This window comes from Pongo abelii, chromosome 21 (genome assembly GCF_028885655.2).
Source record: "Pongo abelii isolate AG06213 chromosome 21, NHGRI_mPonAbe1-v2.0_pri, whole genome shotgun sequence".
In the NCBI taxonomy this organism is placed as follows: Eukaryota; Metazoa; Chordata; class Mammalia; order Primates; family Hominidae; genus Pongo; species Pongo abelii.
Window position 1 is genome coordinate 40,159,613 of NC_072006.2, and position 24,403 is coordinate 40,184,015.

The window sequence follows — 24,403 nt, forward strand, 5'->3', positions numbered from 1 at the left end:
AGTGATATGACCACATTAGGAAACTTTCTGGAAAAAGGGAAGAAATCATCCATAAACCCATCATCTCAGAATAGAGTTTCAAAAGTGGAATTTCTTGGTATCATAATTTTGTTTTGTAAGGCAGACTTTATTCAAAGGGGCCATAGCCATAGGTATAGGGACCACTGCAATGGAGTCTTGCAGCCAGAGAGAGAGATTGGACTCAACTCTCAGTATCATAATTTTTATGGCTCCTGCAACAAATTGCATTCCGAAAGGAGAGCCCCACCTTATCTAGTGTCCAGGATGTACATTTTTGTTGGTGCCACCACAGCTCTGCCAGCCTTGCATGTCATTTTTTCAAAAGTTTTCTAGTTTAATAGGTCGCAATTGCTGCCATACTGAGGATTTGATATTTTTTCTGATTACTAGTGAGATTTATCATGTTTGTTTATGACCTACATTTTATCTTTTGCAAATTGCTTTATGTCCTTTGCCACCTTCTCTGTTGGTTGATAATGAAAAGAAAATCTCCCATTTCTCAAGTGCTTACTGTATGCCAGGTTCTATGTTTCACATGCTTCATCTCATTTTAGTCTCTATAGCCTGGAGGAGGTTGGTATTGTCATTATTCCCATTTTACAGAGGAGGAAACTGAGGCACAGTAAGGTGAAGTGGTTATCCAAGGTCACACAGCTGATGAAGTGCAGAGGCAGGGTTCAACCCAAGTCTCTCTGACTGCAAAGATCTTTTCAAGAACTTGGATTTAGGATTTGGGCTGACCTTTCTGTCTGTTTCTTACAGATTAAGCCACCACAGGCATTTGTTGAGTTTTTGCCAAGGTCATGACACATTGGTCCAGGCTCTGGAGGGATACAAAGATAAAGACTGGTTTTCTCTCTTTATAGATCTCCTCCACCAGATTCCACACATAAACAAAGAAAAGTGTCAATGCCAAGTACCAAGTGATTGGTGCAAACTCTGCAAGTTACAAGAATTCAGGAGAGAGAATCTCTAAAGGCTGGAGGCTTTAAGCAGGGCTTCCTGGGGGAGGTGAGGTGGGAGATGAGCCCTGACGTATTGAACCATTAGGCAAAAGGAGGAAGCAAGATTGGTTGTGTGCTGGCACTGGCTTGTACCTGCCTGTGAGAGCTGATTGTTAAATTTTCAGGAATTTTGGTAAACATAATAATTATTAAAAATTAGATGCTATAAACCTACAATTAAATAAGTTATATGGAAAATTAGGAGCTGGGCATGGTGGCTGACGCCCATAGTCTTAATGACTCAGGAGACTCATGCAGGAAGATCATTTGAGCCCAGGAGTTTGAAAGCAGCCTGGGCAACATAGCAAGACCCTATCTCTAAGAAGGAAAGACAGATGAGAGAGGGAGAGAGAGAGAGAGAGAGAGAAGAGGGGAGGGGAGGGGAGGGGGAAGAAAGGAAGGAAGGAAGGAGCAAGCAAGAGAGAGAAGGAAAGAAAGAAAACAAGGGTAATACATACTGAAAACTCATCATTTCCTACTGATGTTATTTCGTTTTTACTAGTTTTTCTCTTCAGGTTACGTCTATTGTGTCTCTATGGTAGAAATACTATGCAATTGTGAGCATCTCCTCCCCACTCCACATTCAGTGACCTCATGTTGGTAGCTTACAATCAGCCATGGTTGGATAATTTATACAATGGAATCAGCAAACACCCTAAGTCAGGTCTTGATTTAGGGCTTTGCTGATTGTCTTAGGAAAGTGATAAAAGCAAATGCTTATAATGCAGATTAAATTTAAAAGTGGCTTGGGTCTATAGCTGCTACACTGCAAAGAGAATGAAATCGTCTAACAATATTTAAAAGCTATTATCTCTCCGGGCGCCGTGGCTCACACCTGTAATCCTAGCACTTTGGAAGGCTGAGATGGGTGGATCGCTTGAGGTCAGGAGTTCGAGACTAGCCTGGCCAACATGGTGAAACCTCATGTCTACTAAAAATATAAAAATTAGCTGGACATGGTGGCACATGCCTAATCCCAGCTACTTAAGAGGCTGAGGCAGGAGAATTGCTTGAACCTAGGAGGCGGAGGTTGCAGTGAGCCGATATCTCACCACTGCACTCCAGCCTGGGCAACAGAATGAGACTCCATCTCAAAAAAAATAAGATAAATAAAAACAAATAAAAGCTATTATCTGGCTGGGTGCAGTGGCTCACGCCTGTAATCTCATCACTTTGGGAGGCCGAGGCGGGTGGATCACTTGAGGCCAGGGGTTTGAGACCAGCCTGGCCAACATGGTAAAACCCCATCTCTACTAAAAATAGAAAAACTAGCCAGGCGTGGTGGTGCGCACCTATAATCCCAGCTACTCAGGAGGCTGAGGCAGGAGAATCACTTGAACCTGGGAGGTGAAGGTTGCAGTGAGCTGGGATCATGCCACTGCGCTCCAGCCTGGGTGACAGAGTCTCAAAAAAAAATTAATTAAAAAAAAAAGCTGTTATCTCATTCATCATAGAAGTTATACCATTGAACAAATGAAGTTCTGATGTACATAGTGCTAAAGCTAAAAAAGTTTCAGTTTAATATAATTTATGTGAGGGTGAGAAATAGAACAGTACATCACAAGTCAGATTTAATAACATTGAATTTATTGGGAAGAGAATGGATTGGGATGCAACTTCATTTGTCCAATCATGGTTGAGTTGCAACTATAAACTGGCCATGGATACAAGAGTTCAGCCAAAACCCACAGAAGAATTCTGTGAGAGCTGATTGGCTGTATGGAATTTCCTGTATGGTATATTTTATTATTTATAAATTGTGTGTAACACATTCTTTATAACAGGTTTATATGCAGGCATATGTTTTTTAGGAGAGCTGGTTGTTAAACTTACCAGCACCACCAGGGGAGTGGTGTGTGTGTTGTTATTCTCGGCTCAGTCCCAGAGAACAGAATCAAGTCTAGTTAATATAAGTAGCAAAAGATTTATTGCTGGATATCAATTGGCAGTTCCTTCTCCTCCTTGATATTTGCTTCCTCTGTGCTAAAATTTTGAGGTGATCACCTCTGCCATATCTCTCCAAATTTAACTCTAAGCTCTTTGATACTATATAGCCAGGAAAGATGGGGGGGGGGGAATGTGTGGTGAGGGATAGAAATCCTTTACAATATTTTCTTTAATCAGCATAATGATTACATTCTGACTGGCAGAAAGCGGGGGGGGGGTGGTTCTTCATCTGTTTTGCCTCCATTGCTTCACCTGTGAAATGGTACCGCTCATCCCATAAAGTCTGGTAAGGATGAGAATCAGTTTAGTACATGCTTACTCAGTGAGCATCCCTCCCGCAATTCAGTGCTTCTCAAAGTGCGGTGGCTGGACCAGCAGCACCAGCAGCACTTGGGAACTCATTTCTTCTTCTTCTTTTTTTTTTTTGAGACGGAGTTTCATTCTTGTCGCCCAGGCTGGAGTGCAATGGCACGATCTCGGCTCACTGCAACCTCTGCCTCCTGGGTTCAAGTGATTCTCCTGCCTCAGCCTCCTGAGTAGCTGGGATTACAGGTGCCCGCCACCATGCCTGGCTAATTTTTGTATTTTTAGTAGAGACGGGATTTCACCATGTTGGCCAGGCTGGTCTCAAACTCCTGACCTCAGGTGTTCCGCCCTCCTCAGCCTCCCAAAGTGCTGGGATTACAGGCGTGAACCACCGCGCCTGGCGGGGAACTCATTTCAAAATGCAAATTCTCAGGCCCACCCAAGAGCTACTCAATCCAAAACTCTAGGAGGAAGGGCTCAGTGATCTGTGTTTTAACAAGGCTTCCAGGCGATTCCAATGCACACTGATATAGGAGAACCCCTGACCTAAGGGAGGAATTTTCAAATTTTGGTAAGCATCCAGACATGTAGGGTGCTTCCCGAGGGAGGAATTCTCAAACTTTGGTAAGAGAATACAAACACATAGGGTGCTTTTTAAAAAGGCAGATTTGCTGTCTCACCCCAGAGATTGATTCATTAACTCTGGAATCTGCATTTGAGCGAGTGCTGTAGGGGATTCTAATGCAGGGGTGCTGAGCCTTCATTCTGAGAAAAATAATGCGGAAGTCACTAAAGGACAGCAAGGTAGGGCGCTCTTGGCCAGAAGATGAGTCTGGTTTGTTCCTTACAGTGTTTTATTAAAATCTGATTTAATCATCAATGTGAAGATTTTATATAAAAATTCTGATTTCTGGCTTTTGAGAATTCAGAGGATCAGGCAACAACAAGCCATATTTTGGTACATATTTCATTTCCAACCAGGGTCCCCCACCCCCCGACCCTGGTTGGAAATGAAAAGCACCAGCATCCTCTAAAGGACTGCTCTTTTCTCTCTTTTTTTTTTCCTGCCTGGCCAGCGTTTTTTGAGTGTTCATCTCTGGGAGGGAGATCAAGCTGTCCCGACTCCTGTAGTTTATTCATATTACCACTAGAGGGCGAAATCAGCTGCGGGTGGCTGGACACCCTTGGGACCTCAGAAAGCTAGAGAAGATTTCCTGATGGCATCGAAAACTTAGTGCACACTTTCAACTCATTTCTAACAGTTTATCACTGGGGGACACATAGTGGAACTGTTCTCTCCATAGATGCAATTAAAGACCCACTAAATACTTGAGGAAACCGGGCTCATGTTGTTTCTCTGGCACCTGCAGTTCCCCTATATCTCAAAAAAAAAAAAAAAAAAAAGTATGCATTAAAGATTTCAAATCTAAACTTTACAGCTTCATAAATTTTTATATATGTATACACCTGAGTGATCATTACCCAAATCAAGATAAAAAACATTTCCACTACTCCAGAAGGCTCTCCTGTGTCCCTTCCTAGACAAAATCCCCCCATAAAGCTTAATACTCTTATGACTTATGTCACCACAGGTTACTTTTGCATGTTTTTGAACTTCATATAAATGGAATCATACAGTGTGTATTCCTTGTTTCTGACTTCTTTTGCTCAACTGAATATTTGTTATTTTTAATTTTATAAATTATGGTGTGCATAGAATAATATGTAACCGTTAAACATGATACTATAGAACCATATCGTTTGGCATGAAAAGAGGTATTTGATATATTATTGAGTTTCTTAAAAAGTTACAAGAGTCTGTTTTATGTAAATGAATTCGTTGATGAAAAATTGTAGATATACATCTTATATGTTCATAGAGAAAAGTTTGAAATAATATTCACTAATATGTTACTACTAGTTATTTCTGGGTTTCAGGATTAATGTAGTTTTTATCTCTATGTTTTTCTGTCTGGTTTGAATATTTTTAAACTTTCAATTTTGGAATAATTTTAAATTTATAAAAAAATTATAAGAACAGTACAAAGAACTCCTGTAGCTGGGACTACAGGCATGTACCACCATGCCCAGCTAATTCAGCTAATCTTTTTTTTTTTTTTTTTTTGAGACAGAATTTCGCTCTTGTTGCCCAGGCTGGAGTGCAATGGCGTGATCTTGGCTCATGGCAACCTCCGCCTCCTGGGTTCAAGCGATTCGATTCTCCTGCCTCAGCCTCCTGAGTAGCTGGGATTACAGGCATGCGCCACCATGCCCGGCTAATTTTGTTTTTTTTTTTTTTTTGAGCCAGAGTTTTGCTATTGTTGCCCAGGCTGCAATGCAATGATGCGATCTTGGCTCACTGCAACCTCTGCCTCCTGGGTTCAAACGATTCTCCTGCCTCAGCCTCCCAAATAGCTGGGATTACAGGTATGTGCCACCACACTCGGCTAATTTTGTATTTTTAGTAGGGATGGGGTTTATCCATGTTGGTCAGGCTGGTCTCGAACTCCCGACCTCAGGCAATCCACCTGCCTTGGCCTCCCAAAGTGCTGGGATTACAGGCGTGAGCTACTATGCCTGGCAATTTTGTAGTTTTAGTAGAGACGGCGTTTCTCCGTGTTGGTCAGGCTGGTCTCGAACTCCCGACCTCAGGTGATCCACCTGCCTCAGCCTCCCAAAGTGCTAGGATTACAGGCATGAGCCACAACGCCGGCTTAATTTTTGTATTTTTAGTAGAGACAAAATAATTTTGTGTTTTTGCCACGTTGGCCAGGCTGGTCTTGAACTCCTGGGCTCAAGTGATCTTCCCACATTAGCCTCCCAAAGTGCTGGGATTACAGTCCGTGAGCCACCGTGCCTGGCTTATATTTAGTTCTTATGCTTCTTCAGTTACTTGAACTTCGTATGGTGAGTAAATAACATTTTCAAAAAAAAAAAGAACCAGGCTGGGCGTGGTGACTCACACCTGTAATCCCAGCACTTTGGGAGGTCGAGGCAGGCAGATTGCTTGAGGTCAGGAGTTCGAGACCAGCCTGGCCAACATGGTGAAACCCCGTCTCTACTAAAAATACAAAAATTAGCCGGGCATGGTGGCACATGTCTATAATCCCAGCTACTCACGAGGCTGAGGCAGGAGAATCGCTTGAACTCAGGAGGCAGAGGTTGCAGTGAGCCGAGATTGCCCCATTGCTCTCCAGCGTGGGTTACAAAGTGAGACTCCATCTCAAAGAAAAAAAAAAAAACCTGAAACCACTTGCATTAAGCAAATAAAACAAAATGGGATAAGATGCAATTAAGAAAGATTTTCTTCAAAGCCTGGCCTACCTGGAGCCTTAGGGGTTAACCCTTTTGCTGTGTCCCTTGCTGTGTTCAGGGCAGCTGTGAAGTCCTGCGGCTGTTGGACCTTGGGGCCTCCCCTTCCTACCGTAGATGGGTCTGGCAGCACCTGGAGCTGATAGATGACAGGCCTCTGAAGACCCACCTGAGTGGTAAGCTGCCTTGGCCTGTCTGACAGCAGGGGGCGCCTGGGTCTGTCCTGTTTCCAGTTCCCAGCCCATAGAGCCTTAGAAATCTAGAGTCAGCCAGCCTGACAGCGTATATCATCTGCGCCCTTCTACCAGTGGTGGAAACCCAGTCTGCAAGGCCCTGCCCTCCTTTCCAGCCTTTTTTTTTTTTTATTGAGCCTTTTCCCTTTTGCTGTTCGGGTTCTCCCACGTGACCATCAACTCCTTGCCTCACATATCCCCCACCCTTTTTTTCACCCAGCTCTCTTCTGCTTTTTAAAATTTATTTATTTATTTATTCATTCTGTCTCTGGATTTGCCTATGATGGACTTTTCATATAAATAGCATCATACATTATGTGGCTTTTTGCGTCTGACTTCCTTCACTGAGCACCACGTTTTCAAGGTCTATTTATGTTGTAGCAGGCATCGTCTCTTCATTCTGTTTTATGGCTGAATGATATTCTAATGTATGCATATACCACATTTTTTTTTGTCCATTTATCAGTTGGTGAACATTTGGATTGTTTTCACTTTTTGGCTGTTTTGAATAATGTTGCTATGAACATTTGTATACAAGTTTTTGTGTGAGCATATTTTTCAGTTCTCTTGGGTATTACCTATATGCCTAGGAGTGGAATTTCTGGGTCATATGGTATCTTAGTCAGTTTTCTATTTCTATAACTGAATATCTGAGACTGGGTAACTTATAAAGAAAAGAAATTTATTTCTTATAGTTCTGGAGGCTAGGGAGTCTGAGGTCGAGGGGCTGCATCTGGTGAAGGACTTCTTGCTGGTGGGGACTCTTCAGAGTCCCGGGGCAGCAAAGGGCATCACATGGAGAGGGAGCACTTCTGTCTTTGAGATCTTAGGCTACACATTCTTCCTTGAAGAAGTCTTCCTGGTTTCTCATGCTGGACCAGATCTTCCATCCTCTGCTATATCCCATTCAAGTACCCTTCAAGTACCATTCAAGTACTCTTCTGTGTTATATAACCCCACTGAAATCATACAACTGAGTCTGAAATGCTTATTAAACATCTGTTTCTCTTGCTAGAATATAAGCTCTATGAAGGCTTTGCATTCCCAGGGCCTCGTATTATGCCTGGCATCTAGCAGGTGCTCAGAAGTGAATTACAGAGTTAATGGATAAACGTATTTCAGCTGCTGTTTGTGGTTTGGACGCATCCCAGGCTGTGAATGTATGTGCACTCTCCACAGCCTTATCCAAACTCATGTATCTAGTAACAAGTATGAATAACAGTGATCATTTATTGAATTCTAATTGTATGTTTATTATATTGGGCTTGACTGTTTATATATATTGCATAATTCTCATAATAGCTCTCTTTTTGTTGTTTTTTTTTTTTTGGAGACAAGAGTCTCACTCTGTTGCCCAGGCTGGAGTGCAGTAGTGCAGTCTCAGCTCACTGAAACCTCTGCCTCCCAGGTTCAGGCAATTCTCCTGCCTCAGCCTCCCGAGCAGCTGGGATTACGGGCACATGCCACCATGCCTGGCCAATTCTTGTTTTTTTAGTACAGATGGGATTTCACTATGTTGGCCAGGCTGGTCTCAAACTCCTGACCTTAAGTGATCCGACTGCCTCGGCCTCCCAAAGTGTTGGGATTACAGGCATGAGCCACCGCACCTGGCCTAATAACTCTTTAAGAAGGTACGATTGTACCGTCTGACACATGAGGAAACTGGCTCATAGGGCAAATAAGTAGCAATGTAGGACTGTAGAGTTGGGATTCTAACCCAGGCACAACTGGTTCCAAAGCCCAGACTTTCTTCTCTTCATAAACATCTCCAGCCTTCTTCATTCTCCATTTCCTGTTGTTGGACATAGACATTGTCAAGTAGCAGCCTCTAGAACTGGGCAGGGTGATAACCAGGCTTGCTGATTCTAGGGTAGTATTGTTTCCATTCACAGCTCTGTGATGGCATTTTTATTTATTTTTTTCCCCTTCCATCCTCTGCAGATCTTTTTGTGTCACCCACTTGGGTCAAGGACCCCAGCCCTCAACAGATATTTGCAGTGGCTCAGATGTCTTCTCTCTTACCTCATGCTCAGTACTGGCATGCTTCCCCCCACATCCCTTGAGATTGTAATCTATGTATCTGGGGCCCTCCTCCCCAAGGATTGCCTTATAGATATAGCCAGTCCTCCTGAGATTAGAACTGAGGCCAACACAGGGAGGCAGAGGAGAAGGGTGGAAAAAGGAGAAGTTGGAGCTGAACAGAGCTGGGTTTGAGTCCCATTTATTAGCTGGGTAGCTTTGGTGAGTACTCAAAGTCTCTGGGCCTGGTTTCTTCATATCTACCTTGGGTAGTGTCATGGTTAGGAGCATAGGCTCAGAGTCCACTGCTTCTGTTTGAATACAGGGTCCTTCTCTTATTAGTGATGTGATACTGGGCAAGTGGGCCCTATGTCCACGTGCACCAATGCCCTCAGAGTCTGTAAAATGTAAATAATGGTCCGTACCTTGTAGGATTGTAATGACATTAAGCAAATTAATATATAAAAACTCTTAGAACACTACCTGGCTGCATAGGCAGATGGCAGATGTTTGTTGTCACTACCACACAGGCTACTAGGAAGGCAGAGTGAGATGATGTATGCATGAGGCCTTATAAGTACTCAGTAAATGTTTCTTCTCTTGTCAATTCTTGTTTGTCACTTTTCCACTGTCAATCCACCGGAGAAAAAGTTGCATCACACCAATTTTGATATGTTGTATTTTCAATGTTATTCAGTTCAAAATACCTTTAAATTTCTCTTTTGATTTCTTCTTTGACCCATGGAATATTTAGAAGAGTGTTTAGTTTCCAAACATTTGGGGGATTATCCAGCTATCTTTCTGTTACTGATTTCTTTTTTCTTTTTCTTTTTTTTTTTTTTTGAGAGGGAGTCTTGCTCTGTCACCTAGGCTGGAGTGCAGTGGTGAAATCTCAGCTCACTTCATCCTCCACCCCCGAGGTTCAAGTAATTCACCTGCCTCAGCCTCCCGAGTAGCTGGGATTACAGGCACGCACCACCAAACCCAGCTAATTTTTGTATTTTTAGTAGAGACGGGGTTTCAGCGTGTTGGCCAGGCTGGGCTTGAACTCCTGACCTCTGGTGATCTGCCTGCCTCGGCCTCCCAAAGTGCTGGGATTATAGGCGTGAGCCACCACGCCTGGCCTCTGTTATTGAATTCTAAGATAACATACTTTATATGATTTGAATCCTCTGAATTGTATTAAAACTTGTTTTATGGTCCAGAATATAGTCTGTCTTGGTAAATGTTTCATTTGCATTTGAAAAAAACTTGCTGTTTTGGGGTGCAGTGTTCTATGAATGTTAAGTAGGTGAAGTTGGTTGATAGTATTGGTCAAGTCGTCTGTACCCTTATAACTTTCTGTCTACTTGCTCTATCAGTTGTTAATAGAAGCTGGCGTGGTGGCTCACACGTGTAATCCCAGCACTTTGGGAGGCCAAGGCAGGCAGATCACCTGAGGTCAGGAGTTCGAGACCAGCCTGGCCAACATATAGTGAAACCCTGTCTCTACCAAAATAATACAAAAATTAGCTGGGCATGGTGGCACATGCCTGTAGTCCCAGCTACTTGGGAAGCTGAGGCAGGAGAATTGCTTCAACGCAGGAGGCAGAGGTTGCAGTAAGCCAAGATCACGCCACTGCACTCCAGTCCAAGCGACAGAGCAAGACTCTGTCTCTCAAAAAAAAAAAAAAAAATTCTTAATAGAGTTGTTAAAATCTCCAGCCATAATTATAGATACATTTTTCTCCTTGTATTTCTGTCTGTTTTGCCTCATATATTTTGAAGCTCTTTTATTATATGAATAGATGTTTGGGATTGAACTCTTAATCATTATGAAATGAACTTATTTGTCCCTGGTAATATTCTTTGCCCTAAAGCCTACTTTTTCTGATGTAAATTCAGCCACTTCTTTTGATTTAGTGTAGCTTCCTCTTTATTAGTATTAGTTTGGTATATCTTTTTCCATCCTTTTGTGTTTAACCTATTTGTGTCTTTATATGTAAAAGTGAATTTCTTAAAGGCAGCATATAATTGGATCTTGCTTAAAGACCCAATTTTTATTGAGATGTCTAATCATTGACATTTAATGTTAATATTGATTAGGGTTGGATTTGACTCTGCCATCTTGCTATTTTTTTTTTCTATTTGTCACATCTATTCCCTTTTTCTTCTGTTTTTCCCTGCCTTTTGGATTATGTATTTTGTATAATTCAATCTTATTTTCTTTGTTGGCTTATTAGCTGTTTGTGGTATTATTTTCACAGTTGCTTTATGATCATTGTATATACTTTTAACTTATCACAGTCTACCTTTAAGTGATATTATACCACTTCATGTATAGAATCAGAATCTTACAACAATATATTTCCATTTTCTCCTCCTAGATATTATGCTATTGTGATATATTATACTTTAATGTATATTTAAAACTTTACCATACATGGTTATTACTTTTGCTTTAAGCAAGTATCTTTTTTTTTTCTTTTTGAGACGGAGTTTTGCTCCTGTTGCCCAGGCTGGAGTGCAATGGCGCTATCTCGGCTCACTGCAACCTCCGCCTCCTGGGTTCAAGTGATTCTCCTGCCTCAGCCTCCCTAGTAGCTGGGATTACAGGTGTCTGCCACCATGCCCAGCTAATTTTGTGTATTTTTAGTAGAGACAGGGTTTCACTATGTTGGCCAGGCTGGTCTTGAACTCCTGACCTCAGGCAATCCACCCGCCTCAGCCTCCCAAAGTGCTGGGATTACAGGCATCAGCCACCACACCCAGCTTAAACAAGTATCTTTTTAGTATATTTAAAAAATAATAAGAAAAGACTCTTATGTTAACCTACATAGTTACTGTTTCTGATGTTCTTTGTTCCTTTGTATAGATCCAGATTTCTACCTAATAACCACTTCCTTCTGCCTGAAGTACTTCCTTTAACATTTCTTGTATTTCAGGTCTGTTAGTGATGAATTATTTCAGCTTTTCTATGTCTGAAAACTATTTTATCTTCATTTCTGAAAGAAATTTTTGCTGGATATAAAATTCTAAGTTGACAGGTTTTTTCTTTCACTACTTTAAAGATGTTGCATTAAAGTCTGTTTTTTGGCTTGCATTGTTTTCAGCAAATCCGTTCACATTTTTATTTATTGTTTTCAACAAGAAGTCCGTTAACATTTTATTTATTTATTTATTTATTTATATTTTTGAGACAGAGTCTCACTCTGTTACACAGGCTGGAGTGCAATAGTGTAATCTCGGCTCACTGCAACCTCTACCTCCCCAGTTCAAGCGATTACCCTGCCTCAGCCTCCTGAATAGCCAGGACTACAGGCATGTGCTACCATACTTGGCTAATTTTTGTATTTGTTGTTGTTGTTGTTGTTTGTTTCTGAGATGGAATCTCGCTCTTGTCGCCCAGGCTGGAGTGCAATGGCATGACCTTGGCTAACTGCAACCTCCGCCTCCCAGGTTCAAGTATTCTTGTGCCTCAGCCTCACGAGTAGCTGGGATTATAGGCGCCCGCTACCATGCCTGGCTAATTTTTGTATTTTTAGTAGAGATGAGGTTTTGCCATGTTGGCCAGGCTGGTCTCAAACTCCTGACCTCAAGTGATCCACCTGCCTTGGCTTCTCAAAGTGCTGGGATTACAGGCATAAGCCACTGCACCTGGCCAACATTTTTATTTTTGTATAACCTCTTTATATAACCTTGTATATTTTCTGTACACAGTGTACCTTTTTGCTTTGGCTGATTTTGAATTTTTTTATCAATAGTTTTAAGCAATTTGATTTGTTGTTCCTTGGTATAATTTTTGTCATGTTTCTGTGCTTGAGGTTCATTTAGTTTCTTGGATTCCTGGGTTTGTATTTTTAAAATCAGATTTGGAATATTTTGACCATGATTTTTTCAAAAAAATTATTTGTCTCTCCCTCTCCTCTACTTTGAGAACTCCAATTACATGTATATTGGATTGCAACGTGTATATTGGATTGCTGTGTTTCACAGCTCACTGATATTCTGTTCATTTTTTTTATTTTTATTTTTTCCTCTGTGACATTTTGGATAGTTTCTATTGCTATGTCTTCAAGTTTTCTAATCCTCCTTCTGCATTGTCTAATCTGCTGTTAATCCCACCTAGTGTACTTTTCATTTTAGACATTTTAGTTTTTATATCTCAAAGTTTGATTTGGGTCTTTTTATAATTTCCACAACTCTACTTAATATACACAATATTTTTTCCTTGGAATATAATTATAATAGCTCTTCCAATGCCCTTATATACTAATTCCATCATATGTGTCATTTCTGAGTCAGTTTCAATTCATTTTTTTCCTTTTCATGTAGTTTATATTTTCCTACTTCTTTGTATCCTTCATGATTTTTTAATAGGATGCTAGAAAATGTGAATTTTGGGTACTGCATATTTTTTATTCCTGTAACTATTTCTGAATGTTAAGATGTAGTTACTTGGAAGTATTTTGATCTTTTCAAGGCTAGCTTTTAAATTTGTTATGTGGGGTCAGAACAGTGTTTAATCTAGAGCTAGTTTCCCATTCATGAAGTAAAACCATTTTGTGTATTTCAGAATGCCCCATGACTTGAGAGGTTTTCTATTCTAGTTATTGGGAACAGGACTATTTCTGGTCCTGTTTGAGCTCTGATGATTTATCCCTCTAATCATTTGGGGTGATTCTTTCCCCAGCCTTGGGTAGTATACTATGTAACAAATTGCGCCAAAACTTAGCAACTTAAAATAACAGACATTTACTTCTCCCAATTTCTGTTAGTCAGAAATTTGGGCATAGCTTAGTTTGGTGCTTCTGACTCAAGACCTCTTATGAACCAGCTACTTGGGAGGCTGAGGCAGGAGGATCATTTGAGTCCAGGAATTCAAGACCAGCTTGGAAAACATAGCTGGACTCCATCTAAAAAAAAAAAAAAAATCTCTTGAGGTTGCCATTGTCAGCCAGGGTTGTGGTCTCATCTGAAGGCTCATCTGGGAGGGACCCGCTTCCAGGCTAACTCACATGGCTATTGGCCAAGTGTCTGGCCTCATGGGTGTCTCTACAGGGCAGTTTCATGACATGCTTCCCCAAGAATGAGAGAGAGCAACAGAGAACATGCCCAAGATGGAAGCCACAGTTTTTTTATAACCTAATCTCAGAAATAAAATCTCATCACTTCTGCTGTATCCTGTTAGATGTGAGCCCAACCCACACTTAATGGGAGGGTATTACACAAGTGTGTGACTAGTAGGAGGTGGGGGTCACTGGTGGCCATCTCAGAGGCTGCCTACCACTGGTAGTTTCCCAGTGCTGATTAATACTCAGCTGAGCTTCAGCGGAAACTCTCTGCAGATCTTTGGAGTTCTGTCTCTATGCAGCTCTCTTCTCTCTGGTTCCCTGCTCTGTGGACTCTAGCTGCCTTGCCCTCCCCTGACTATGTCTTCTGTCTCATCAATTCAAAGAGATTGCTGGGCTCCATCTGAGTTCCCCCTCCCTGCACCATGGCCCAGAAAATCTTTAGGCAGCAAGCTAGGGCAGTAGTAGGGCTCACCTCATTTGTTTTCTCTCTTGCATCATGGATGATTGTCCTTTATTGCCTGATGTTCAATGTCTTTTTTTTTTTTTTTTTTTTTTGAGACAAGGTCTCACTCTGTCACCTAGGCTGGAGTGCAGTGACCCATTCATAGCTAATTGCAGCCCTGACCTCCTGGGCTCAAGCAGTCCTCCTGCCTCTCCTGAGTAGCTGGGACTATAGGCATAAGCCACCACACCCACCTAATTTTTTATCTTTTTGTAGAGATAGAGTCTCACTATGTTGCTCAGGCTGGTCTTGAACTCCTGGCCTCAAGGGATCTTCCCACCTCAGCCTCCCAAAGTGCTGAGATTACAGGCATGAGCCACCGCATCCATCCTTCAATGTCTTTAAAACAATTTTTTCCATAAATGTTGCCCAATATTTTCAAGTAGAAGAGAAAATTTTGTCCCTGTTATTCCGTCTTGGCTGGAAGCAAAAGCAGAAGTCTAGATCTATGTTTTTAATGGTTGAGTTTTATTCTATTATATGCATATATCATAATTAATTTAATTACCTTTTACAGATATTTTGAATTCTTTTTCAAATGTTTACTCTACTGTGGCAAATTTCCTGGTGTGTTTATCTTTGCATCTGTGTGCAAGGAAACGTATTAGACAAATTCTGAGAATTACTGGATCAGATAGTTCAGTGGTCCCCAACCTTTTTGGCACCAGAGGCTGGTTTCGTGGAAGACAATTTTTTCACAGATGGGGGCAGGTGGTGACGGTTTTGGGATGAAACTGTTCCATCTCTGATCATCAGGCATTAGATGGAGCACACAACCTAGATGCCTCTCATGCACAGTTCTCAATAGGGTTTGTGCTCCTATGAGACTCTAATGCCACCACTGATCTGACAGGAGGTGGAGCTCAGGTGATAATGCTCATGCACCCGCCACTCATCTCCTGCTGTACAGCCTCATTCTTAACAGGCCACAGACCTGTACCAGTCCATGGCCAGGGGATTGGGGACCCCTGAAATAGTTAATCCAGTGCATACTGGCTACATACATTTAAAACGTTGGTAGATGTTGTTGAAGTGCCTTTCCGAAAGATCAAACTCAGGGCTTTTTATATGTGTTTTGTTAAGCCAGACCTACTGCTTGTGGAATTTGGATTTATTCCCATTAACATTAATTTGAGGGGCCGGGCATGGTGGCTCACAGCTGTAATCCCAGCACTTTGGGAGGCCAAGGTAGACGGATCACGAGGTCAGGAGATCGAGATCATCCTGGCTAACACGGTGAAACCCTGTCTCTACTAAAAATACAAAAAAATTAGCGGGGCATGGTGGCGGGCGCCTGTAGTCCCAGCTACTTGGGAGGCTGAGGCAGGAGAATGGCGTGAACTTGGGAGGTGGAGCTTGCAGTGAGCCGAGATCAAGTCACTGCACTCCAGCCTAGGTGACAGAGCAATACTCCATCTCAAAAACAAAAAAACAAAAACAAAACAAAACAAACAAACAAACAAAAGACATTAATTTGAAGAGTTGACTCTCATACTGGAGATATTTTTTTTTCTTTTTTTGTTTTGAGATAGAGTCTTGCCCTATCATCCAGGCTGGAGTGCAATGGCACGATCTTGGCTCCCTGCAACCTCTGCCTCCCAGGTTCAAGCAATTCTCTTGCCTCAGCCTCTGGAGTAGCTGGGATTACAGGCATGCGCCACCATGCCCAGCTAATTTTTTGTATCTTTAGTAGAGATGGGGTTTCACCATGTTGGCCAGGCTGGTCTCGAACTCCTGACCTTGTGATCTGCCCGCCTCGGCCTCCCAAAGTGCTGGGATTATAGGCATGAGCCACCACACCCGGCTGGAGATCTCTCTTTTAATCAATGTTCTTGACGTATAATTTTTATGTAATAGAGTGCACATATTTTACGTGTATAGTTAAATGACAAATTAGGAAAAAAATTCTTTTTGAGACAAGGTTTCACTTTGTCACCCAGTCTGGAGTGCAGTGGCATGAACATGGCTCAGTACAACCTTGACCTCCCAGACTCAAGTAATCCTCCCACTTCAGCCTCCTGAGTAGCTGGGACTACAGTCACGTGCCACCACACCCTGCTAATTTTTGTATGTTTTGTAGAGACGGGGGTTTGCCATGTTGCCCAGACTGGTCTCGAACTCCTGAGCTCAAGCGATCCTCCTGCCTTGGCCTTCCAAAACATGGGATTACAGTGGCGTGAGCCACTGTACCTGGCTATAGTTCCATGACAAATTTATACCTCTACAATCAAGTTATAGAACATTTCCATCACCCCACAAAGTTCCCTTGTGCCGCCTCCCAGTCAGTCTTTACCCCTCACCCTTTCCCTAGGCAACCACTGATTTGTTTTCTATCATTATAGGTTAGATTTGTCTTTCTATGGTTTCATATAAATGAGATCATACGGGCCGGGCGCGGTGGCTCACGTCTGTAATCCTAACACTTTGGGAGGCCGAGGCAGGCCGATCACGAGGTCAGGAGATTGAGACCATCCTGGCTAACACGGTGAAACCCCGTCTCTACTAAAAATACAAAAAATTAGCCAGGCGTGGTGGTGGGCACCTGTAGTCCCAGCTACTCGGGAGGCTGAGACAGGAGAATGGCGTGAACCCGGGAGGTGGAGCTTGCAGTGAGCAGAGATCGCCGCTGCACTCCAGCCTGGGCGACAGAGCGAGACTCCTCTCAAAAATAAATAAATAAATAGATAAATAAGATCATATAGTATGGACTCTTGTATCTGGCTTCTTTTACTTAGCATGCTGAGTAGTTTACTCCTTTTTATTTCTGTATTATTTTTCCTTCGAGTTTTTTTTATTTTATTTTAAGAGATGAGGTCTTTCTATGTTGCCCAGGCTGAACTTGAGCTCCTAGGCTCAAGCAATCCTTCTACCTCAGCCTCCTGAGTAGCTAGGACTCAGGTGTGCACCACTGCAACTGGCTCTTGGTGATCTTTTTAAATAACTCTCATGGAGGGCCTATTATATGCCGGCACTGTGCTAGGAATATCACATACTTTATCTGTAATTCTTTTTTTTGAGGCAAAGTCTTACTGTTGCCCAGATTGCACACAGTGTTGTGAACACAGCTCACTACAGCCTCAACTTCCTGGGCTCATGCAATCCTTCCATCTCAGTGTCCCCAGTCGCTAGGGCTACAGGTTTGCACCAGCATGCCTGGCTAATTCTTTAATTTTTTGTAGAGATGAGGTCCTGCCATGTTGCCTAGGCTAGTCTTGAACTCCTGGGCTCAAGTGATCCTCTACTTTGGCCTCCCAAAGTGCTGGGATTACAAACGTGCACTACCATGCACAGCCTGTAATTCTTACAATAGTTCTATGAGGGCTCTAATGATTATATGACTTGTCCAAGGTTCCATGACCAGTCATCCATTTATCTTTTATTGCTGACTCTGCCCCAATTTGAAAGCCCAGTTTGAAGGCCGGGATAAATGTGGTCTGTTAATGGAATATATGAGCTTTGAATCCAAGAGACCTGAGTTCAAATCCAAGCTTTAACCTTTTTCTGGGTGACTTGAGCTCTCTGCTGTTCATCTTATCTCTTAAAGTATGTTAATCACCCTTCTCCAGATGTAATAGATGTAAAGGCTCTAGCGCAGGGCCTGCCACCCAGGGATATTACATGGAGGCCACAGTGTTTTATCTTTCTTTCTTTTTTTTTTAAAAAAAATTTCCCCATGTGCTAGACCATCCAGGCAGGTTCCTGTGATAAGCTTCAACTACTACCACCATAACCATCATATATGCAAAGATCCATAAGTATCTTTTCCTGTGCTTTCTCTAACAGAATACTCTCCTATGGAAAGATTTAAGGAATTCCAGATCAAATCATATCCTCTACAAGACTTTAGCTCCTTGAAACTTCTGCATCTCAAAAAAGCCTGGGGGCTACAGGGGACAAGCTTCAGCAGGAAGATCAGAACCTCAGGAGACACTCTCCCCAAGATGCTGGGCCCGAAGATCCAGTAAGCTCAGCCCTTGGCAGATAGACGGGTCCAGATTGTGGTTGCAAAGGGAGATAATACTTATATGGCAGAATGTCAGGGATGCGGAGAGGGGTCAAAGGTGGAGGACACAGGTCAATCCCAAAGGGTTGTGCATGAGGCAGCCTAGAGATGTCCTGGGTCTGAGAGCCAGGACCTGCATTCTCCACCTGTAACTCACAAGGCTACGTCAGGCATTCAGCCACTTCTTTTCTCAGGGCCTCAGTAACCCATCTAAGGAAGAAGGGGCTGGACAGATCTTCTGGCTCTGACATTCTGTTGGTCTGTGTGTTTCTGGGCCCTTTTGATTCTGAGCTGCTTCAGAAAATTCTGTCCATCTAAGGAAGGCAGTTATAGCATAGTAGATAAGAGCCTGTGTTTGGAATTAATCCTGGCTTAGCCACTTATTTTAGCTCCGTGTACCCAGGCAAGGGACTTGACCCCTCTAAGCTGTATTTCTTGATAGATAATAGCATCTAAGTCTTGGGGTTGTTGCAAGCCAGCAATTAAATGAGATAATGATAATTATAGTTAACACTTACAGAATACTTTTTGTAGCTGGGCATAGTGGCACATATCTGTAATCCTAGCTACTCAGGAGGCTGACACAGGAGGATCGCTTGAGCCTAGGAAGTTGAGGCTGCAGTGAGCTGTGATCATGTCACTGTACCCCAGCCTGGGCAACAGAGCAAGACCCTGTCTCTTTTTTTTGAGATGGAGTCTCGCACTGTTGCCCAGGCTGGAGTGCAGTGGCGCGATCTCTGCTCACTACAAGCTCCGTCTCCCAGGTTCACGCCATTTTCCTGCCTCAGCCTCCTGAGTAGCTGGGACTACAGGCACCTGCCACTGTGCCTGGCTAATTTTTTGTATTTTTAGTAGAGATGGGGTTTCACCATGTTAGCCAGGATGGTCTCGGTCTCCTGACCTCGTGATCCGCCAGCCTTGGCCTTCCAAAGTGCTGGCATTACAGGCGTGAGCCACCGCGCCAGACCGACCCTGTCTCTTAAAAAAAAAAAAGAAAAAGAAAAAGAAAAAGAAAACAGGCTGGGCATGGTGGCTCATGCCTGTAATCCCAGCAATTTGGGCAGCTGAGGCGGGTGGATCGCCTGAGATCAGGAGTTTGTGACCAGCCTGGCCAACATGGTGAAACCCCGTCTCTACTAAAAATACAAAAATTAGCTGGGTGTGGTGGCGGGCGCCTGTAGTTCCAGCTACTTGGGAGGCTGAGGCACAAGAATCGCTTGAACTCAAGAGGCGGAGGTTGCAGTGAGCTGAGATCACGCCACTGTACTTCAGCCTGGGCAACAGAGCGAGACTGCATCTCAAAAACAAAACAAAACCCCTTTTCTGTGCCCAGTACTGAATTATCTAATTTAATCTCTATAACAACTCTACGAGTACTATTATAATCATTCCCATTTTCAGGTGAGAAAACCAAGGTACGGAGAGAGATTAAGTTGTTTGTTCCAGGTTGCGCAGGTAGAAAGTGGCAGAGCCAGGATTCAAACCTGAGCAGCTCAGTGTTGTTATCGGTATGATTGTCATGACTGGTATGAGGCGGATGCACATTGGGGTGCTGTGCTTTTGTTTTTTCTGGAGAGACTGAAGAGCAGAAGAGGAGACTCAGTGAGGACCAGCCTAGAATCAGCTCACTGCTGGGCCCAGAGCAGCACAGCCCCCTCCCCCTGCTACTTTTGAAATTGAAGTGTCATAATGAGACTAACAATGGCACCAGTGTCACAATCCCTGCATTCCTACAAGGGCCACTTCACATGAGTTCTTTGCCTGTTAACATTTCCAAGCTCCTGGCCTCCATAACGAGCACCCTGTGACTTTTGAGCTGTTATGGATAATCCTTCTGAAGAATCTAGGTTGCAGTGAGCCAAGATTGTGCCACTGCACTCCAGCCTGGGCGACAAGAGCAAAACTCTGTCTCAAAAAAAAAAAGAAAAAGAAAAAAAGAAAAATTCCTTCCTCTTGGCTGGGCGCAGTGGCTCATGCCTATAATCCCAGCACTCTGGGAGGCCAAAGCGGGTGGATCACTTGAGGCCAGGAGTTTGAGACCAGCCTGGGCAACATTGTGAAACCCCGTCTCTGCTAAAAATTAGCCAGGCGTGGTGGTGGGCGCCTGTAGTCCCAGCTACTTGGGAGGCTGAGGCATGAGCATCACTTGAACTCCAGAAGTGGAGGTTGCAGTGAGCAGAGATCCCATCAGTGCACTCGAGCCTGGCGATAGAGTGAGACTCCGTCTCAAAGAAAAAAAAGAAAGAAATTCCTTCCTCATGCTGAGCATGAGAGGGCCAGCCTGGACTTCCCACCCGTTAGGCCTGGCTTGGCTGCATCAGCCCCTGCCTCCAGGAGAACAGCCCTCAGGTGTTTAAGGGGAGGGCCTGTATCACCTTCCTCTCCCAAGTCTCCTCTTTCCCACCCTCCAATTCCTGACAATGGGAGTCAGTCTCTCCCAGGGCTTGATTTTGAGTTTTCTCGCTTTCTGGGGAGTTGTGAATTCCTCAGGGAGGGGAGCCCTCCATGTGCAGAAGAGTGAGGGCTGATTAGCCAGGTCCTCAGGAGCAGACTGTGTTACAGATGAGCTCTCTAACAAGCTGTCACATTTCAGATCCAGGCCTGCTCAGTCGATCAAATGTGCCATGATCAATACCAAGCTTGGTGAACTCCCCAAGGAGGCTGCAGTGGGGGCCTACGTGAAGGTGCACACTGTGGAGCAGGGAGAAATTTTGGTGAGTGTGCCAAGAGCTTTGTTCACCATGGAGTACGTAACATGAATGGGCTGGAATGTTAAGTAATGACAGTAAAGGTTTAAAAACATTTCCCTCTATATTTGATGATATTAAGGAATTATGTTGATTTGTAAAGATGTGATAAGAATAGGCCAGGCGCGGTGGCTCACACCTGTAATCCCAGCACTATGAGAGGCCGAGGTGGGCAGATCACAAGGTCAGGAGTTCAAGACCAGCCTGACCAACATGGTGAAACCCCATCTCTACTAAAAATACAAAAATTAGCCAGGCATGGTGGTATACGCCTGTAATCCCAGCTGAATCCAGGAACAAGGCAAAGATGTTTCCTCTTACCACTCCTATTCAACATTATACTGAAAGTCCTAGCTAGTCCATTCAAGAAAAGGAAATAAAAGGTATACAGATTGGGAAGGAAGAAATAAAACTATCTTTGTTTGCAGATAACATTATTGTCTATGTAGATAATTCCAAACAATTTTTTTAAAAAGAAAAACCTCCTGAAACTAATGAGATTATAGCAAGGTCACAGGATACAAGATTAATATACGAGAGTCCATTGCTTTCCTTATACCAGCAATGAACAATTGGAATTTGACATTAAAAAACACAATACCAGCTGGGCACAGTAGCCCCAGCACTTTGGGAGGCTGAAGCGGGCGGATCACTTGAGGTCAGGAGTTCAAGACCAGTCTGGCCAACATGGTGAAATCCCGTCTCTGCTAAAAATACAAAAATTAGTTGGGGCCAGGCATGGTGGCTCACACCTGTAATCCCAGCACTTTGGGAGGCTGAGGCAGGTTGGATCACTTGAGGTCAGGAGTTCAAGACCAGACTGGCCAACATGGTGAAACCCCATCTCTACTAATAATACAAAAATTAGCCAGGCATGGTGGCACACACCTGTAATCCCAGCTACTCGGGAGGCTGAGGCAGGAGAATCACTTGAACCTGGGAGGCGGAAGTTGCAGTGAGCTGAGATCGTGCCATTGCACTTAAAGCCTGGGGGACAAGAGTAAAACTCCGTCTCCAAAAAAAAAACCAAAACCCAAACCAAAAAGCCAGGTATGGTGGCAGGCACCTGAAATCCCAGCTATTTGGGAGGTTGAGGCACAAGAATTGCTTGAACTCAGGAGGCGGAGGTTGAAGTGAGCCGAGATTGTGCCACTGCACTCCTCTTGGGTGACAAGAGCGAAACTCCATCTCAAAAAAAAAAATTAATAACAAATACATAAATTACCTAATATTTTTACAGAATCTAATTTCTAAAGAATTCAATTTCTAGGCCAGGCATGGTGGCTCACGCCTGTAATCCCAACACTTTGGGAGGCCAAGGCGGGCGGATCACCTGAGGTTGAGAGTTCGAGACCAGCCTGACCAACATGGAGAAACCCTGTCTCTACTAAAAATGCAAAATTAGCCAGGCGTGGTGGACACCTATAATCCCAGCTACTCGGGAGGCTGAGTCAGGAGAATTGCTTGAACCTAGGAGGCGGAGGTTGCAGTGAGCCGAGATCGTGCCATTGCACTCCAGCCTGGGCAACGAGAGCGAAAATCCATCTCAAAAAAAAAAGAATTCAATTTCTAAGGAATCCATTATGAAAAGGCTAAATATTGCATGATTCCAATTCTATGACATTCTGGAAAAGAAAAACACTCTAGAGATAGTAAAATTATCAGTGGGTGCAAGAGGTTTGGAGTTCAGGAGATGGGATGAATAGGTGAAGCACAGGGGACTTTTAGGGCAGTAAAATTATTCTCTGTGGTACTGTAATGGTAGATACAAAAGCATTTGTCAAAACCCATTTAATTTTACAGCACAAAGAGTGAATCTTAATGTATGCAATTTGTTAAAAAAGAAAAAAATCGGCCGGGCATAGTGGCTCACGCCTGTAATCCCAGCACTTTGGGAGACCGAGGCAGGCGGATCACGAGGTCAGGAGACCGAGACCATCCTGGCTAACATGGTGAAACCCCGTCTCTACTAAAAATACAAAAAATTAGCCGGACGTGGTGGTGGGCACCTTTAGTTCCAGCTACTCGGGAGGCTGAGGCAGGAGAATTGCTTGAACCCGGGAGTCGGAGCTCGCAGTGAGCAGAGATTGTGCCACTGCACTCTAGCCTGGGCAACAGAGCGAGACTCCATCTCAAAAAAAAGAAAAAAGGAAAAAGAAAAAAATCATCTAGGAGGTCAGTGGATCTGAGGAAGGAATACAAACTATGACAAGATAATCTAACCATTACAAATGTATGAAACAATCTCTGTGAAGGAGTTGGGGGGAAAAGATGCTGATTAAGTAACTTTGGAAATGAGTGGAGCTGGTGAGACTAAAGCAAAAGGAACTGTATCTGAGCACTGTGCCCTAGTGATAAAGCTGTTTCTCATGAAGGTAGGGATTAACAATACTTCTACTACTATACATGTACAGTGTTAATACTGAAATAAATCAGTTCAATAAATGGATGGCAGAGGGTGGGAGCCAGGTTTTTCACAATTTAAGCAGGAATATATAGAAAGCAGGGGGAGCCTAGAATGCTCCATGTAGTAATGGATTAGAGTTGAAAACATCAGTAGACACTCAAATTTAGCTCAATATATACTTACAGATAATTATGTATAGAAATATGTATAGGTAGGCCAGGCGTGGTGGCTCACGCCTGTAATCCCAGCACTTTGGGAGGCCGAGGAGGGCGGATCACGAGGTCAGGAGATCGAGACCATCCTGGCTAACGCAGTAAAACCCCATCTCTGCTAAAAATACAAAAAAAATTAGCCGGGCATGGTGGCAGGCACCTGTGGTCCCAGCTACTCAGGAGGCTGAGGCAGGAGAATGGCGGGAACCCGGGAGGCAGAGCTTGCAGTGAGCCGAGATTGTGCCACTGCGCTCCAGCCTAGGTGACAGAGCAAGACTCCGTCTCAAAAAACAAAAAAGAAATATATATAGGTATGGGTAGAAACATACAACTGTTTTGCTCTGTCAGATAATAGGGCCTAAAAAAAATGATACCCTTCCAGCAATGAGCACACTTAGTACTTGGATCTTGGTTGGTTTCTTTTCTTTTCTTTTTTTTTTTTTTGACAGAGTCTTGCTCTGTCACCCAGGCTGGAGTGCAGGGGCGCCATCTCGGCTCACTGCGACCTCTGCCTCCTGGATTCAAGTGATTCTCCTGCCTCTGCCTCCTGAGTAGCTGGGATTACAGGCACGCGCCACCATGCCCGGCTAACTTTTTGTATTTTTAGTAGAGACTGTGTATTTTTAGTTTCACCAT

The 24,403-nt window shown here is 43.4% G+C and overlaps 1 protein-coding gene across 9 annotated transcripts in view; it reads left to right on the top strand.

Moving 5' to 3' along the window:
• Nucleotides 1–24,403, top strand: part of CNBD2 (cyclic nucleotide binding domain containing 2) — a 74,815-nt gene that overhangs the window by 34,288 nt on the left and 16,124 nt on the right. For all 9 annotated transcript variants that reach the window (XM_063720648.1, XM_063720653.1, XM_063720646.1 and 6 more), the window contains 3 exons: nucleotides 6,652–6,766; nucleotides 18,182–18,359; nucleotides 20,995–21,115. In XM_063720648.1, coding sequence (XP_063576718.1) covers nucleotides 6,652–6,766; nucleotides 18,182–18,359; nucleotides 20,995–21,115 — 414 coding nt within the window. The remainder of the gene's footprint in view (nucleotides 1–6,651; nucleotides 6,767–18,181; nucleotides 18,360–20,994; nucleotides 21,116–24,403) is intronic.